Below are 18,097 nucleotides of genomic sequence, written 5' to 3'. Positions count from 1 at the left end.
GGACCCCTGTCCGCAGAAAAGTCATTGAAGACCATGGGGTTAGGGTGCGCCGGCAGAAGGGCGTGATCGGGACACGCCTGTTGCCGGTGTGCCACGCACTCCAAGGAACTCTGCTCTGTAGCCAGTGCTGTAGCGGTCTCATGTGCATCAACCCGAGGGGACCACCCCCGCCGAGGACGCCATGTGTCCCAGGAGCCTCTGAAAAAGTTTCAGCGGGACCGCTGGCTGCTGCCTGAAGCTCCTCAGGCAGGTCAGCACCGACTGGGCACGCTCGGAAGAAAGACATGCAGTCATGGAGACAGAGTCGAGTTCCATACCGAGGAAAAGGATGCTCTGCACAGGGGAGAGCTTGCTCTTCTCTCGGTTGACCTGCAACCCCAAATGGTCTAGGTGCCGGAGCACCAGGTCCCTGTGTGTACACAACAGATCTCGCGAGTGCGCCAAGATGAGCCAGTCGTCGAGATAGTTGAGTATGCGCACCCCCTGCTCCCTGAGGGGAGTGAGGGCGGCCTCCACGACCTTCGTAAAGACTCGAGGAGACAGGGACAGACCAAATGGGAGGACGCGGTACTGATATGCCTGTCCCTCGAAAGCGAACCGTAGGAACGGCCGGTGACGAGGGAGGATGGACACATGGAAGTACGCGTCCTTCAGGTCGATCGCCATGAACCAATCCTGACGCCTGACGGACGTCAGAATGCGCTTCTGTGTTAGCATCCTGAACGGCAGCTTGTGTAGGTGCTTGTTCAGGGTACGCAGGTCCAAGATGGGGCGCAACCCGCCACTTTTCTTGGGGACAATGAAATACGGGCTGTAAAACCCGGAGTACATCTCGGCCAGAGGGACGAGCTCGACCGCCCCCTTCGCCAGAAGGGTAGCGACCTCGGCCCGAAGCACGGGAGCATCTACTCCCACTGATGTGAAGAGGATGCCCCGAAACTTGGGTGGGCGCTTGGCAAACTGAATCGCATAGCCGAGACGGATCGTTCTCTCTAGCCACCGTGCTGGTCTGGGAAGAGCCAACCAGGCTCCCAGGGACCGAGACAGGGGGACCAAAGGTTCGATCTGATTCATTGCCCCCGTGGGGGGTGGTTCGATGGCTGGCAGTATGGCTACCTCGCCGTGGGGGGGACCCCGGGGAGAAGAGCGGCTCTGCCGAGGTGCCTGCCGGGCGACATCACGGCATACCGCACCGTCTGACTGAGGGTGCTGGTGGCCACTGAGAGTTATACCCAACCGTGTGTCTCGCCGAAACACAACGTGGGGTTGCCGAGCACCGTCCTGCGGAGGGTGAGAGCGGCTGTGAAAAAGACCCAGGGAGAGAGACAGCTCTTTTCGTGAGAATGTGGGCACCAGGCCCTGAAAAGGGCCCGGCTGGTGTTGCTGGGACGGGGCAGGTACCGTCCCAATCCGACCCTTCAGCGATGTAGTTGCTTGGGTCGGGCCCGGTGAACTCGATCTCCCTGGGTTCACCCCGTCAGGAACGCTTCTGCTTCCGCGGAGGTTGGTGACGGGATGGTGCTCTCCTCTTCGACGTCCTTCTCCGGGAGGCCGCCTGTGCAGGGGGCGCTGGGGCCGGAGTCTGAGTCGAAGAGGGGCGGGGCTGCTGGGAAGCAGACGCCGCGCGGGACCTCGACAGACGATAGGCGGCCGGGTCGCGGCGGGGCAGGATATGCTTAATCGCCTCCGTCTGCTTCTTTACCGTCGAGAACTGCTGAGAGAAGTCCTCGACCGTATCACCAAACAGCCCACCCTGCGTGATGGGGGCGTCGAGAAAGCGAACCTTATCAGCGTCCCGCATCTGCGCAAGGTTTAGCCAAAGGTGACTCTCCTGGACCACCAGTGTGGACATCGTACGACCCAGGGCTCGCGCCGTCACCTTCGTCGTCCGAAGAGCGAGGTCAGTGGCAGTGCGGAGCTCCTGCATTAGCCCCGGGTCGGACTTTCCCTCGTGCAACTCCTTCAACGCCTTGGCCTGAAGAGCGTTGGGGAAGAGGCGGTGCGGTGCACTGCAGCCCAATACTCGCGGCAGCCCGGGAAAGCATGGCTGACATCTCGATGTCCGCTTCATCCTGAGCTCGACCCCCCGGGGGAGGAAGCTCCAAGGAATCGTCGATGTCGGATGCCAGGAGGTCGCCCTCCGATGCTGCGAGCGACATCTCATCGTCGTCACGCCCCGTGTCCGAGTACGTGACGGAGGAACAAGGCGGCGTACCGCCTTTTCCGGGACGGCCAGACGAGCGAGGCGGGGCGGAACGGTCCACGAGCCGGTGGCTGACGGATTGAGGCTCACGGTAATTCCCCGATCACCCTCGGTGCTCGCCGAAGCGGACGGCAGGGCTGATGCCGCTGCTGCCGCAGAACGGGAAGCACTCGAGGTGGCGGCTGATTCTCGCAAGAACACAGCTACCCGTGACCGCAACGTCTGAATCTACATCAACGTCTACATCAAGATATATCCACAAATGCTGCCTCAGCGTGCTGGGGTCCCAGACACCTGAGGCAGACATCGTGTCCTTCCCCTTCCTCGATGAGTGCGCCGCACCCACGAGCACAGCGGGACATGCCGCGCTGAAGAAATATTAAGAGAGACGCTTTGGCAGTTGCCGAGACGCCCAGGGGAAGTCACAGGAAAAGGGACAGTCCGCTGCACCACGTCGTAAGACCAGCAACACGTAGATAATATCTGCAGAGTCGTCAGCATCAGGATGCGAAGGCTCCGAAGAACAAAAGGTGAATGTATGCGGCACGCCGGCTCCCTTTTATACCCGGATATCCGGGGGCGGAGTCCGGCATGCAAATTTCATTCGTCAATTTTCATTGGCCTGTTCAAGTCAGTCAGAGAAGGTAGGTTCTCAAGTCAAACCCCATTCTGTCGACACAACGTCGAGAGACAGACAGAAAGGGAAAGTGAGGTTAGTAATTTTTTTTTTTTTTAAGAAGGAAAGGGAAGAGAATTAGAAAAAAATCAATCAGCGACGTGTTGACGGAAGAGATGCGTTTTTAGGCGTTTTTTAAAGATGGCAACCGAGTCTGCTGATCTTGTAGCAGCTGGTAGATCATTCCACCAATGTGGAACAGATCCAGAGAAGGTACGGGAGAGTGACTTTTTTCCTTTTTGGGATGGTAACACTAGTCGTTGTTCCTTTGCAGACCGCAGTGATCTGGCAGGAACATAGATCTGCATTAGCGAGTGGAGATACGATGGTGCAGATCCGGTGTTGGTCTTGTAGGCCAGGAGCAAAGCGGGCGTTAACAGGGAGCCAGTGTAACCTGATGAAGAGCGGAGTTACATGCGCTCTCTTCGGTTCATTGAAGACCACTCTTGCCGCCGCATTCTGGATCATCTGGAGAGGTTTGATTGTGCAAGCAGGAAGTCCAGCCAGAAGCGCATTGCAATAATCCAGTTTGGACAGGACAAGAGCCTGGACTAGGACTTGCGTAGAGCGCTCCGATAGGAAAGGTCTAATTTTCCTAATATTGTACTGGATGAATCTACAGGACCGGGTGGTGCTGGCAACATGACTTGTGAGGTTAAGCCGATCATCGATTACCACTCCCAGGTTTCTGGCTGTGCTGGACGGTGTAATCGTTGATGAGCCTAGTTGAATGGCAAGGTTGTGGTGAATCTTTGGGTTGGCCGGGATCACAAGCAGTTCAGTTTTTGCAAGGTTTAGCTGCAGGTGATGATCCTTCATCCAAAGCGAGATGTCACTCAGGCATGCCGCGATGCGAGCAGCGACCGTAGGATCGTCCGGTTCAAATGACAAGTAGAGTTGTGTGTCGTCGGCATAGCAGTGATAAGAGAAGCCATGCTTCTGAATGACCGAGCCGAGGGATGTCATGTAAATGGAGAAGAGTAGCGGTCCAAGCACTGAGCCCTGTGGCACCCCCGTGTTGAGCTGTTGGGACGCGGAGACCTTATCTCTCCAGGATACTCTGAATGACCTACCCGAGAGGTAGGACTCAAACCATTGCAACGCCATTCCAGAGACACCCATAGCACTGAGAGAAGCCAGGAGGATGTGATGATTGACAGTGTCAAAGGCAGCAGACAGATCCAGTAGGATGAGCATAGATGACATGGATGATGCTTTTGACAGTCTCAGGGCTTCGATGACTGAGAGCAGTGCAGTCTCTGTGGAATGACCGGTCTTGAAACCAGACTGATTGCTGTCCAGGAGGTTGTTTTGCATGAGAAAGGAGGAGAGCTGATTGAACACAACTCACTCCAGGGCTTTGGCGATGAAGGGAAGAAGGGAGATGGGATCCAGTGGGCAGATGGTAGGGTGGTTGGAGCCAATGACCTTTGAGACATCAGCTTCAGACAGAGTAGAAAAGGCGGGGAGCACACACGTGTCAGCGATGTGGGCGGGTTCGACAGATGGTGGCGTAGAGAACTGGCTGCTGATGGCAGTAGTTTTCTTTACGAAGAACGATGCAAAGTCAGCAGCTGTTAACTCTGATGAAGGTGCGGGAGCAGGCGGACAGAGGAGAGCAGAGAAGGTTTTGAAGAGCTTTCGCGAGTCCGGAGAGTTGCAGATCCTCAAGTGGTAGTAATCTGTTTTTGCAGAGGTGACATCTACAGAGAAAGAAGAGAGAAGAGATTGGTAAAGAGAGAGTTCTGCAGGCTCTTTTGACTTGCGCCATTTTCTCTCAGCTGACCGGAGGCTGGCGCGATGCTCACGCAGTACATCCGATAACCAGGGAGCCGACGGGGATGGACGGGCTGGTCCAGATGCAAGAGGGCATAGGTTGTCCAAGCAGGATGAAAGCGTGGAACACAGGGTGTCTGTGGCATTGTCTGTACCTAAAAGAGAGAGCTCATCAGAGGGGGGGGGGGGTGCAGAGAAGACAGCAGAGGAAAAACAGGAGGGAGGGAGAGACCGCAGGTTGCGCCGGAAGGTGACCATCGGTAAGACATCAGCGATATCCGGAGCAGTGAGGTCGAGGTCAAGGGTGACGAAGAAGTGATCAGACGTGTGCAGCGGGGTGACCTGAGAGTGATGAGTGGAGCAGAACCTTGTGCAGATCAGATCTAGATGGTTTCCAGACTTGTGGGTTGCTGATGTGGAAACTTGCTCGAGGAGAAATGATGCGGTCAGGTTGACGAAGTCAGCAGCCTGTGGCTTTCCAATGTGGATGTTGAAGTCACCTAGTACCACCAGGGGAGTACCATCCTCAGGGAAGGATGAAAGAAGCACATCCTGCTCCTCCAAGAAATGTCCAAGCTGACCTGGGGGACGATATATAACTACAAAATAACTTTTAACAGGGTGGGTGATAGTAACAGCATGAAACTCGAAGGAGCTGTTGTCACACAAGGGTGTTAGCTGATTGAATTTCCAGTCTTTGGGGATGAGTAGACCGGTGCCTCCACCCCTTCCTGTGATGCGAGGGCTGTGGGAGAAAGTGTGGTTATGGGAGAGGGCAGCGGGAGTGGCAGAGTCCTCTGGTTTGATCCATGTTTCTGTAAGTGCTACAATGGAGAGACCAGAATGTTTAACAAAAGCTGTAATGAAATCAGCTTTGTTCACAGCAGATTGGCAGTTCCACAATCCAATTGGGAAAGTAGAGGGGGCAGTTGCTAGCAGTGATACATTGTGAAGGTTATTAGCATTGCGTCGCCTTCGGCATGCGGCAGATGATTTTCGTGTTGTGATAACAGAAAGGATTTTAAAACACATATTTAAAAGAAGCAGAAAGAAAACAGGAAGAAACATTTAAGATAACAATAAAGGAATAAGTGTTAGTGCAAACAAGTAAGACAAAAAGTGCAAGTGTTGATACAAAACAGAAAAATAATAATACAAAAGAAGTGCAATACTCAAGTGCCCTGTCGGTGTCCCGGGCTCGGTGGAGTCGCGCGCAGGTAGAGTCGATGTCTTTACTCTCTTCGGTCTTCACGCGATGAGGGCTGCATGCGACCGCTGCCGCGGTGGGTAGACGCTTTTTAAATACGCGTATAATTACTTAAATTCAACAGGCCCCGCCCTCAGATGACACGCGCACACAAAGCAAACAAATGAAACTAGCCCAAGAACGAACGAAGGAACGATACTACCCGCGGTTTCACCACGTGACAGAGCGGAAGTAAATACAAAGCGATATCTCAGTTTAACACAGTACTAAAACTCAACAAGACACAATTTAAATACACTTACACAGTTCTGTACGCTTCTGCTGCTAAATTGCTTCTCCAGGTAAGTATGAGACACTAAGCAACATGCCCGGGCCATACACCAACTGGCCGCCTTGTCCCCGAAGTGTCCCAAAAAATTAAAAAAGCACAAAAGCACCATCCACTGGATGAATAAGGGCAATTTCGGGCCTTAGGTTGAGGATTTAGGTGTCCAATTTTTTTCGGGTTGTTGGAGGCCATACATCTGAGGGCGGTTTCCAGCTCTTGATTCATCCTTTCGGTTTGGCCGTTGGACTCCGGGTGGTACCCTGAAGATAGACTGGCAGTGGCCCCTATGAGTTGGCAGAAGGCCTTCCAAAACCTTGAGGCGAACTGAGGACCTCTGTCGGAAACCATATCCTGAGGAATGCCAAAGACTCGGAACACATGGTTAATTACCAGCTCAGCCGTTTCGTTGGCAGAAGGTAACTTAGTCAAGAGAACGAACCTGGCCGCCTTAGAAAACCGGTCGATGATGACTAGGATAGTAGTATTACCATGGGACCGGGGGAGGCCAGTAATGAAGTCCAACGAGATATGGGACCAGGGTTGGTGGGGAATAGATAAAGGGTGAAGGAGTCCTTGAGGGCGGATGTGAGAAGATTTGCCCTGGCAGCATACGGGACAGGCCTTGACGAAAGTGGCAGTGTCTTCCTTTATGGTGGGCCACCAGAACTTTCGCTGGATGAACTCCAAGGTGCGGCCTATGCCCGGGTGACAGGTGAGGCGAGAGGAGTGACCCCACAGAAGGACCTGGGTCCTCGCTGTCTTGGGAACAAACAACCGATTGGCGGGACCTCCTTTTGGGCCCGGCTCGGTAGCTTGAGCTCGTCTCACGGTATCCTCAACTTGCCACGAGATCGGGGCCACGATCTTAGCAACAGGAAGGACAGGCATGTGAGTATCTTCTCGAATGGCGGGAGCGTAGACTCGGGACAAGGCGTCCGTTTTAAGATTCTTTGACCCGGGCCGATAGGTGAGGATGAACTGGAATCGATTGAAGAAAAGAGACCATCGAGCTTGTCTGGAGTTCAACCGCTTCGCCTGCTGGATAAACTTCAGATTTTTGTGGTCCGTAAGCACTTGAAACGGTTGAGAAGCCCCCTCGAGCCAGTGTCTCCATTCCTCCAATGCCATATTAACTGCTAAGAGTTCACGATCCCCCACATCGTAGTTCATCTCAGTCGGGGTAAGCCGGTGTGAGAAGGCGCAAGGGTGGAGCTTCTTGTCTTCACCCCTTTGAGACAGGACAGCTCCAACACCCACCTCTGATGCATCTACCTCCACCACAAAAGGTTCATCTGCAGTCGGTATTGTCAGGATGGGGAGGATGCGCTGCTTGAGTCCTTGGAAGGCCATCTCAGCTTCTTTTCCACACAGAAACCTTGCGTTCCCACCCTTGGTTAAAGCTGAGAGGAGCTGCCACTGAGCTGAAGTTCTTGATGAACTTGCGGTAAAAGTTTGTGAAGCCCAGGAAACGCTGAACCTCCTTAACGGACTTGGGGGTGGGCCAATATGCTACCGCCCCAACCTTCCTGGAGTCCATTTGAACTCGACCGGGTTCCACTACAAATCCCAGGAATTGCGCCGACCTTGGCGGAGAGTCAGGAGCTGCTTGGCTGAGTCAGGGCCGCTGGTAGGACCCTGAAACACTTGAATTCCTCAGTAAAGGGCACAGCAGGGACTTTGGGCATCCCACACAGCAGTAGCCCAGGCCAGGGCTTTCTCTGACAGCAGGGTGATGATGTATGTGATCTTGGACCTGTCTGTGGGAAACGACGAGGGTTGCAGCTCGAAGGAGAGAGAACATTGGGTAAAGAAACCCTTACAAGCACTTGGATCACCTGAAAACCGTAGGGGAGGCGGAAGACGAGGTTCAGCCAGGGAGTTAACTGCCACGGGTACCTGAATCTGAGGTACTGGAGCAGGGGCGGTTGCCGGGGGAAGTCGATCAGATATCTGCTTTATGGAAATCAGCATCTCCGACAGAAGTTGAGAATGTCTGGCCATCAAGGCCTCTTGCTGAACCAGAGCAGCTTCATGGCGTTGGACAAAGCCCTCGTGGTGGGACAGCGTGGCAAAAAGGTCCTGAGAACTGGCTGCCTCTGGGTTCATATTGGCTCTGTGTTATTTTCAAGACCCGGTTTCGAACTCGGGTCTCCGGTGTGAGAAACAGTCACTTAACCAACTGAGTTGTAAAATTCTTCAGGTTAAATTATAAATCCACAACGTCCAAAGTAAATCCAAGGGAAAAAGGTAATCCTTCTAGTCAAAAGGTAAATCCCCAAGGTAGTAGGTACAGTAGATAAAGCCTCCAAAGATAACAAAAAAATATAAACGAGAACAAAAAACAGAGTACCACAAGAGAGTCCAACTGGCGCAATAAACATTCACAGCTTCACTGAGGCTGGGTGCCAACATTCAAACACAGAGCAAATAACAGAGGAAAACTAAGGGTTTAAATACATTCAAGGAAACGAGGCACATGTGCAACTAATAACTGGAAACAAGTGGAAACAAAAAGGTCAAAAGGCACAATGGGGCCTCTAGTGGCCAAAAACCGGAACAACCCTGGCCAAATCCTGACACCAGAGGAATCAAGGGCCAAGTTCAAATGTCCTTCGTATCACTGAAACATCTTCGAGTGAGAAAGTGCTTCCATAAGAAACCGTAGAAATTCCCTTCGGGGGCCACCAAGATCAACAGCCTCTTCAGTTGCACCCTTGTCATCAGAGAACTTAATGGGCATTGTGTGGTTTGGGTTGTATGACATTCGTCGAAAGCCTCGTATAGCTCCATCGAGGACTGCTGCACGATTGATGTTAAATTTGGAAATGCCCGTTTGAGTGATCTTTTCACTCAGTTCCTTTAAAATTTCTCTTATTGAGGTATGTTCTTGTGGCCGTCTAAAATGACAATTACAGAAAAAATATCTGAAAACATGTTTACATGGACTCTTACAGTCCAAAAAATAATCCGACTACAGTTAACAAATGTTCCTGAAAGAAAGAGGAAAATCTAATCCAGACATAATCCCTTTTCCAATTTTGTTGCAACACATACAACATGAGTTTACTTTAATCACTATTTCTAAACCATGAGTAATATTGGCATAACTCAACCAATGACTATTTGCAGTCAATGCAAATATGGGCTATAGCATTTTTCAACATTAAAAAGCATTTACAAAGCACCTACTTCATGTTAACTAATATAACTTCATTTCTACTGGCTAAAAACACTTTAAAGAAGTCCTCGTCTTCATCTTCATCAGATAGGTCCTATATGAGATTAATGTAAATCCCATAATCATTCTGCCAGCACCTTGAAGTGTGGCTCTTTGACAGTGATGAGGAAACTTGGGTGCTTACTTGGTTGCTGGAAGAGTTTCCAGGGTAACCCCATTCTGTCAGTCTCGACACAACATCGAGAGACCGACAGAAAGGGAACGTCATGGTTACGTATATAACCTCCGCTCCCTGAAGGAGGGAACGGGTCGTTGTGTCTATCATGCCACGAGCCATGCGGCGGCACGCTGCAGCGAACTAGAGTGCCTCTCAAGTTCCTCAGCCCAAAAAAGGTCAATGAATGGGCACGCCATCTTCCCTTTTATACCCGTATGCACGGGGCGGAGTCTGGCGTGCCACCCCATTCGCCAAGTTCATTGGCCTTTTCAAAGAGTCATTTGATGTCATTCCCTCCATCAGGGAGGGTTGATGAAGCTCTCCTTTATTCTGCAGTTTCATACCAATTACACTTGCTGCACCTGTTCTGTTTTGAGCCCAAACAAACTCAGATTAAATATATGCCCTTTATGTTGCACAAGGCATATTTTATTGGAAAATATATATTTAAAATAACCATGCAAATTTAGTAAACAATTTAAGTACATTACATTAAACTATGAAATCAGTACTAAAATGTTCAGAAAATGCATCCCTGCTATTGAACAAGGCTCCGTTTTTGGAATGAGAATTTTATGTATTTTATAATCATTTTACAACTTTTAATGTTTGCAATAATCTATTAAACTTTGACACCGGTTGAGATGAAGGTCAAATCATCTGTAAAATATTCAGAATATGATTCCTTATAACAGCACTTCTATATACCACTGCTGTGTGCCGCAAGGTGCATCTGCTAAATTTAACAATTGTCTCAGTTTTCCATCTCTCTCTGCTTTAAGTCTCCTCATCCTGAAACTGTCTTGGGTTGTTCCTGTGTTGCTTTTTTGAGAATTTGATTCTCAATTTAAAAAGATGTCTGGCAACTTTCCAAAGCCTATCTGAACGCTGGGGGAGTGTATCGAGCACAGAAATACTACATCATACGTCCGAATAGTTTTTTGACACATTGACCATGTTAAGCATAAGTGTTTAACGTGTTTGATGTCCATTTTGTGGTTTGTGATGTCACTAACGTAGGAGGAAGCTCAAGTTAAAATGTGATTTCTCTCCCTTTGCAGTGAACTTGGAGCGTCATTACTTTGCAGGAACATTACAAACTAACTTTTAACTTAAAAAAGTGAATTTGAGATCAAGCATCCCTTAGCTAAGGTCAAAGGTCAAAGAGTGGGTGGACATAATCGCCCACATGATAACAAGATCATGTGCATGACAATCAAATATCTGTCAAATACAACCAGGAAATGTGAATAGAAAGATGTACAATATGTTTTGTAAGTCTGATTCCACAAACTGTTCCATAAAATGTAAACATATATTTGACCAAGTAGCCTACAAATAAAAGAACAAATATATTGGCAGCAAATTTTGGTGCAGACAGATTTTGAAGTTAAAAGTTTGTTTTCGTTAAAGTGTTTGAAACCTATTGGCTAAGATTACTTTGATCACTGGTTTTACACTGTAAGTGTAATGTTTTGTTCTTTGATATATGCTTTTGCTTTCTTTGAAATGTAAATATAACGTAATAAAAACATTTAAAATATATAAAAGTGTTAAGTACAATTTTGAAATTCACGGTATTCGTCGCAAAATGATAGTAAATAATGAGCAAGAGATTTCATGAGTATCTCGCGCAGCTTTTTTACTTCAACATCATAAAAACTCTTCAAAAAGTACAAATAAAATACGTCAAATAACTCATAATTTATAATGTTTTCTTCTGTAAACCTTTGTTTGCGTTTGAAGGTCTCGGATTGAACGTGTGAACGTCAACAGCGGTGTGGAATTGTGGGTCCGTGCCGACGACCGCCAGCCGCTGTTGGTTTATGGGTAATGCAGTTTTATGAGCACTCCCTCCTCATAGGCACGCGTTGTATTGATGTACACGGTGTACTTCAAATCCCACAGGTGATCTGAAATGCATGTGTAGTTTAAATGCTGAGTTTCCTTTTTCAAAACATTATTGTCGCTCAGCAGATTGTCGCTGTGTGATTCGCTTCGGTGAGTTTCTAAAGTTAAACTTCTTCTTCTCGTTTAGAGGATCTGATGATACTGAACGATCTCAGCGTGAAATTGGATTAGAATTGACTGCGGACTCCACAGACACTTTATCTCTCTGTTTTAGGTGATAACATGAGATTTGTGATGAATTGTGTATGTTTAGCTGTATGCTTATGTCGTGTTTATTTCAGCTTGGGTTAAAATCAAGCGAACACATTCATATCATATTATAATCGAGCATATGCGTTCATCTCATGTATATGACACAGAAACTTGATTTCATCTGGAGGGGTTTTGTGTAACATTGTGAAGGATTTGGCAAGTGAAGGCATCTGCTCATATATGACACCTGATGTCATGTGACTTTCACGAGAGAGAGAGAGAGAGAGAGAGAGAGAGAGAGAGAGAGAGAGAGAGTTAGTGGTCACTTTTTCTTCTTCTCATTTGTCAAGTATTCACAGAAGAGAATGTCTTGAAGGAGTTTTTTGAAGGCTGTGAGATGTATGCAGAAAGCATCAGTGTGAGGAAATGACGTGTGTCTTTGTTCTGTGTTTCAGCCTAAACCATAATGTGCTTCCACTGAGTTTCTGTACCTTTGTGTGTTGAATATGTTTCTATTACAGATGATGGTCGTTGAGATGTTTGACTGTAAACGTGTCGTGACACATGAGTTCTCGCAGGACCAGCGTGTCACGGCACATTGTGGAGCATGTGTGTGAAATGTCTCATGGTGTTTGTGTTTGAGGGTCCAGATGAACACGTGTGTCTGTTCTACAGATGAACACAAGTCATCATTGAAGTGAGTGTGTTTGGAGAAGACTGGATGAAGACGCTGTTGGAGAAGAACACATGATGATGGATGAGGACAGTAAACCTCTGTTGGGTTCTGTGCAAGCGGGGGAGTACTACACAGATTCACTGGACCCCAGACAGAGAAGGTACACTATATGAATCATTGATGTAGAGGCGACGCAGACATTTATTAATGTAATGAAAGCATGCTGTTAAAGGGATTGTTCACCCCCTCCCAAAGATCTATTCCCCCTCTGTATGACTCCTTCTTCAGTGGAACACAGAAATGAAGAAATGAGATCTTCTGGTGTCTGTTCTGCAGAAGACAGTCATACGGGTTTGGAATGACAGGAGGGGGAATAACCGATGACAGGATTTTCATTTTTGGCTGAACTATCCCTTTCAAACCAAGTTATTATTGAAAAGAATACAACACTAACATTTCTGTTGTCCTTTACTCGCCATCAGTTTTTTTCTTTCTTTCACGGAACACAAAATGAACATTTTTAAGAAAGCCAACATGACGTTTATAACAATAATCAAAAAGGTTTGTTTTTGATGTTGAGTCACTGTCTATCATCACTGAGCATAAACCCCGTCTGCTGTTTCACAAACACTGTCTTAAATGTGATGATCTTCACAAGGTGTACGTCATCCTTCCCAAAGAGTACAAGCAAAGCAGATGTGTGCTAAAGGATGTTATTGGTTGTGTGTTTCAGGCCGTTTCACGTTGAGCCCAGGCATATCGTGGGAGATGATGTTCAGGAGCGAGTCTCCGCCGAAGCGTCCGCTCTGAACAGTAGAGTTCAATACTACGGCCGTCTGACGGCGTCTTCAGACAGACTGCTGGTGTGAAACACTACACAACACATCATGTATCAGTATCATGTAGTTTATTGACTTGATCTAGTGAGGGAATATTTCTAAACAGTCTGTTGTTCTGTCTTTACTGCTTTGGTTACAAAAGTTCTTATACATTCAAGGTTTAAAACTTTGATTCTTTTCACTTGTTTTTCCGCGTAAAGAGTCATTCATAAAACATCAGGCAGAATGACATGAGATGCGTCCCTGAATACAGATTCACACGGGTATCTAAAGACTTCTGCAGGATGTGATCCAGTCTTGTGTGTATCTGCTGATGGTTGTTGTTTGTCTCCGTACAGACGCTGTGATGTCATGCATTTGTTTATGAACGTTATCTCGCTCAGGTACCTCCAGATCATGTGATTCCCGCCGCTGAGGACATCTACATCTACAGTCCGCTGGGAACAGCCTTCAAAGTAAAGGGAGGTGACGGTACCGGCAAAAACCCCAGCATTGTCACTATGTAAGAGCACCGCACTGAACCCTGGGTAATGATGTTCATTTCACTCAAAGACACATGTGAGAGAAAGAGGCTGATCAGGGAGTGATGGGATAGATGTTCTATAGACAGACAACCAGGATCAACACACACCATGCACATCAAATTATTCTCTATTTTAAATAGAAATGTAAGGTTTTACGGCTATTGATGTATCATGACCCATTTATGATTTAGTTGTGTAGTTTTTGTGATCATGTATGGTGTTTTGGATTTGTTAAAGTACAGTTTATCTCAGAGAATGCTTTTAAAAGATGTCCTTTAATGTGTGTGTGCAGTTTTGCCATATGGAACACCATGATGGGAACTTCTATATTAAGTATACCATGGGGGATAAAACAGGTGCGTTTCATATATAACACATCTTTTCGTTTACTTGCTACACTGTAGAATGATGTTTATTGTGTGTGTGTGTGTTTTTCAGGCTGGCTTCACTCTGGGCATCATCATTATTGTTCTTATGGCTCTGTTGACGCTCTACTGCTGTTACAGAGTATTACAATCCACAAAGGCAATACGTACGTCAAGGAAACACACACAGGTTTTTAAAGTATATCTGGTTATTGATGATGGTGACTGGTAAGTGCTGTATTATATCTGACCGCAGCAGCATTAACTATTGTTAACTAGGGGTGTAATGGCACGTGTATTCGTACCGCACCGTCACGTGCATATAGTCATCATTCCTATGCCTTACTCCTTCAAAGGAGCCCTTAGAGTTGAGACTTTGGAGTGAACATGGCATTTACGTGCCACTTTGAACCCCCAGCCTGACAAGCGGGTCTGTGACCAGCACCGTAATGGCTGCAGAACCTGATGGCTGCTTGCCTGAGCTGGATTACTTCCCCTGTTGCAAGTCTTGTCTATGGTGCATTGTGTGCTTGTTTTTCTCCTCACCTTCCCCATGTTATGCTGTATTTTTCATCTTACTCCATTTTGTTACACTGTACTTGTATGTGTGTAATGACAATAAATTGAATCCAATCCAATTATGTAGATGTCTGGAATGCTCTTGGCAAAGGAGGTGAAGTAATTTCCTCATTATCTTCAGCTGTTCAGGGCTCTGCCCTTCAAAGGCAGTAGGGCATAGGAAGGATGACTATATTTGGAATGTTGCCCGGTTCAGTATGAATATGTGCACCGTTACACGCCTAATGTTAAATGGTGGAATATGCATCTGCTTGTGTTTGTACTACATCCAGTTTGTGATGCTTCTGTAATTGCTACAAAGGAATTGTAACTATAGATAAAGTGAATAGGCTGTTATTAATAAGGAATGTGTTCTGTTAAATATCCATCTCTGTGTTTGCAGCTTTTGTCGACACCTCAGACTGGGAGTTTCCTGATGTGTGTAAATATTACTTTGGGGCGCTTGGAAAATGGTCGAGTCTTATCTTCTCTTTGGTGTCTTTGATCGGTGCGATGGTGGTCTATTGGGTTCTTATGTCCAACTTCTTGTTCAACACAGGAAAATTCATTTACAGTAAGACCGATTTTATTCATCTCATCTCATTTGATTAAATGTTATCTGGTGTGATCTCCATCAATGACTCAATGACTGTGTTCTGCATCTGCAGACCATGTTTACAATGTCAGCTCATCGGATCCAGAGTTTGGCACTAATGGTTCTGATAAAGGTGAGTAGACATACAAATTTCACACTCAAAACATCGGTGGGGTTTTCTGCATTCTGCATAAAGTGGATATCAATCTGATGTGACTTTATAGAACATACCATATAATCATTGTACCGAGTTTAAAAAAGATGCAACAGAGATTTTGGCCTGTTAGAATTGTTTGTAAGGTGGTAAAGTTAAAGACCTCACACAGTGCTTATTTGATATCCTTTAGAACTAGTGCAGAGTTGACATTTACACTGACAGACATGTTATCTGAAGTGTTTCTTTATGTGTTTCTCTGGCAGTGGTTTGTCCGTATCCAGGTTTGGATCCAGACAAGAACAGAAGTGTGTTTTTGTTCTCTGTGAGTGATAACAGTACAGGTCATGCTGTGTTTGACCGCTGGTGGAGTAAAACCGACACTGTCCCGCTCTATCTCATCGCTCTTCTCTTGCCGCTGCTCAACTTCCGCTCGGCATCTTTCTTTGCCAGATTCACCTTTTTGGGTAAGAGCTGTTGTTCATTCTATAGCTAGAGTTCTTTGGCTTGAAACAGAATTCATGTAATTTATGTCAACACTGCAAACAATTGTTACTTTGTGTTGCTAGCCATTGTATATTGGTGGATATTAATAAATAAAGGTTTATCATTTAATAAAAACAGTGTATCATTTGAGTTTATTATTTATTTGTTTACTTCATTTTGCTTTATCCATGACAAATGAATTAGTCTTTTATTTAAGATTTCTTGTCACTTTTTAGTTAGTTTAATTTAGCTGGTTATGTTGGTACGTCATAATACTGCGAAAGAGAAATGGAAGTGTTGTTGTGTAATTTGAAGGGGCCGGGTACTGAACCCTGTGGGACTCCTGCAGGCAGCCAAGGTCTATGTCCTTGTGTGTGTATGTCTCCCTGTGTATTGTTTTTCAAGTACTGTAAGCTGAACAGACAGTTAATTGCGTTCTGGTGTTTTTTTAGTGTGAACCTGCTATATCATAGACTGTGTTTTTCTTTTCTCTACAGGCACTATATCAGTACTGTATCTCATATTTCTGGTCACTCTTAAAGCCATCCGACTGGGTTTTCACCTGGACTTCCACTGGTTTGATACCTCTATGTTTTTTGTTCCAGGTAAATGTTTTTAGTCATTTGTCATTATAACTCATTACTCTATTTTTATTTGACCCCTTGATATCTTATTACCTGAGTGCAAAAATCAAAAACAGATGGAATAGCTACTTATCCTGTGTCCTGAGCTACGTTTCAAAATCATGCATGCATTTTCATGATGCTTGTGATGTGAGGCGCGTTGATCTGTGGCCATTTGCCGAAGCTTCATTGTCTGATGTGCCGTTGTTCTTTTTATCCCTGATCTGATGTAGAGTTTAGGTCACTGTTTCCTCAGCTGACCGGTGTTCTGACGTTAGCATTTTTCATTCACAACTGCATCATCACGCTCATGAAGAGCAACAAACATCAAGAAAACAACGTGAGTATTCTCCGTCTCTTAACAGCAGTGCATTATCACGCAACTCAACACATCCCCACTTCCACAATCAATATTCACTTGTGCAACAAAGCATTTGTGTTTAGCCACAGGATGGAACAAACCCACGACATGTGCTCTCTCTACAGAGTCAAAATAGATGCAAGTGCTGCGAGTCATTCCATGGAGACAACAAACATTTGATTAGTCTGTTTTTAGAGTCATGAGCGTCTTAGAAGTTTGACCAAACTGTCACTTTGCAAATCTATATTTAATACGTTTTCATTCAAGTTGTAATAAATGCAAACAAGACCATAAACTCTGTGCGTAAATGATGTTTAACTATGATAAATGTGATGTTGTGGTCACAGGTGCGAGACCTGTCACTGGCGTATCTCCTGGTGGGTTTAACATATCTCTATGTGGGGGTGTTGATCTTTGCTGCTTTCCCATCACCTCCGCTGTCTAAGGAATGCATTGAGCCGGTAAGAGCATGGCCTGGAACCTCAGGACATCAGAAGAAACCTTTTGGTCACAGCCTATAACATCCACCTTTGCTTTTATTGCGTTCCAGAATTTTTTGGATAATTTTCCCAGCAGTGACATCCTGGTGTTTGTAGCGAGGAGCTTTCTTCTGTTCCAGATGACCACGGTTTATCCGCTGCTGGGGTATCTGGTGCGGGTACAGCTGATGGGACAGATCTTTGGTGATCAGTATCCCGGGTGAGCCGCAGCTCAGTAAATTCTCTTTTGACGGATGGCTGAATCACAGCTCTTATCTTGACAAATATACAAAGCTGTCGTACATGTTTCTGTTGATTTACATCCTAGTTTACTTTTACCCAAAGTGACTTACATTCATGGGAAACGTTTCTTTTCTCAGTATGTGTGTTCCCTTGGATCAAGCCCACAACCGTTGTGTTGCTGACACAATGCTTTAACAGTAGACTCAAAACACATTTCAGTCATTGTGCTGATGAAAACACTTTTCTGTGGCTGCCAAGTTCTCTAAACAGGATTTCATTGGATGAGTTCCATATGTGCTGTTGTCTCATGGGCGGCGAGTCCGAGCGTGTGGAGACAGAGTTTTACTGTCGTCTCATTATTGTGTTAATAGGGAAAGTGGCATCACAGTAAGTTAGCTGGAATCCTTTCTAAGTGTCTAATTCACTGAATCAAAACAGAAATTCACATGATGTTTCCTGTTGTTTTGGGAGCATCAGGGCTACTGAGGCAGTGGGCTAAAGTGCAT

General features: G+C 46.4%; 1 protein-coding gene across 3 annotated transcripts in view; it reads left to right on the top strand.

Annotated features, from left to right (window-relative positions):
• slc38a9 (solute carrier family 38 member 9) overlaps positions 1–18,097 on the top strand; it is an 86,225-nt gene that overhangs the window by 66,625 nt on the left and 1,503 nt on the right. The window contains exons 1-14 of one of the 3 annotated variants that reach the window (XM_079448160.1): positions 11,446–11,493; positions 11,624–11,710; positions 12,364–12,524; positions 13,098–13,227; positions 13,587–13,705; positions 14,020–14,083; positions 14,166–14,259; positions 15,054–15,224; positions 15,319–15,378; positions 15,666–15,866; positions 16,383–16,490; positions 16,742–16,848; positions 17,217–17,330; positions 17,420–17,568. In XM_079448160.1, coding sequence (XP_079304286.1) covers positions 12,436–12,524; positions 13,098–13,227; positions 13,587–13,705; positions 14,020–14,083; positions 14,166–14,259; positions 15,054–15,224; positions 15,319–15,378; positions 15,666–15,866; positions 16,383–16,490; positions 16,742–16,848; positions 17,217–17,330; positions 17,420–17,568 — 1,406 coding nt within the window. In that variant the 5' untranslated portion in view covers positions 11,446–11,493; positions 11,624–11,710; positions 12,364–12,435. Of the gene's footprint in view, positions 1–11,445; positions 11,587–11,623; positions 11,711–12,363; positions 12,525–13,097; positions 13,228–13,586; positions 13,706–14,019; positions 14,084–14,165; positions 14,260–15,053; positions 15,225–15,318; positions 15,379–15,665; positions 15,867–16,382; positions 16,491–16,741; positions 16,849–17,216; positions 17,331–17,419; positions 17,569–18,097 lie in introns of those variants that run through there. The other 2 variants (XM_079448159.1, XM_079448161.1) reach the window with 2 other exon arrangements.

This window comes from Barbatula barbatula, assembly GCF_947034865.1.
Source record: "Barbatula barbatula genome assembly, chromosome: 24".
NCBI classification, from domain to species: domain Eukaryota; kingdom Metazoa; phylum Chordata; class Actinopteri; order Cypriniformes; family Nemacheilidae; genus Barbatula; species Barbatula barbatula.
The sequence above is the reverse complement of the archived record's forward strand: the minus strand, read 5'-3'. Positions and strand labels throughout refer to the sequence as shown.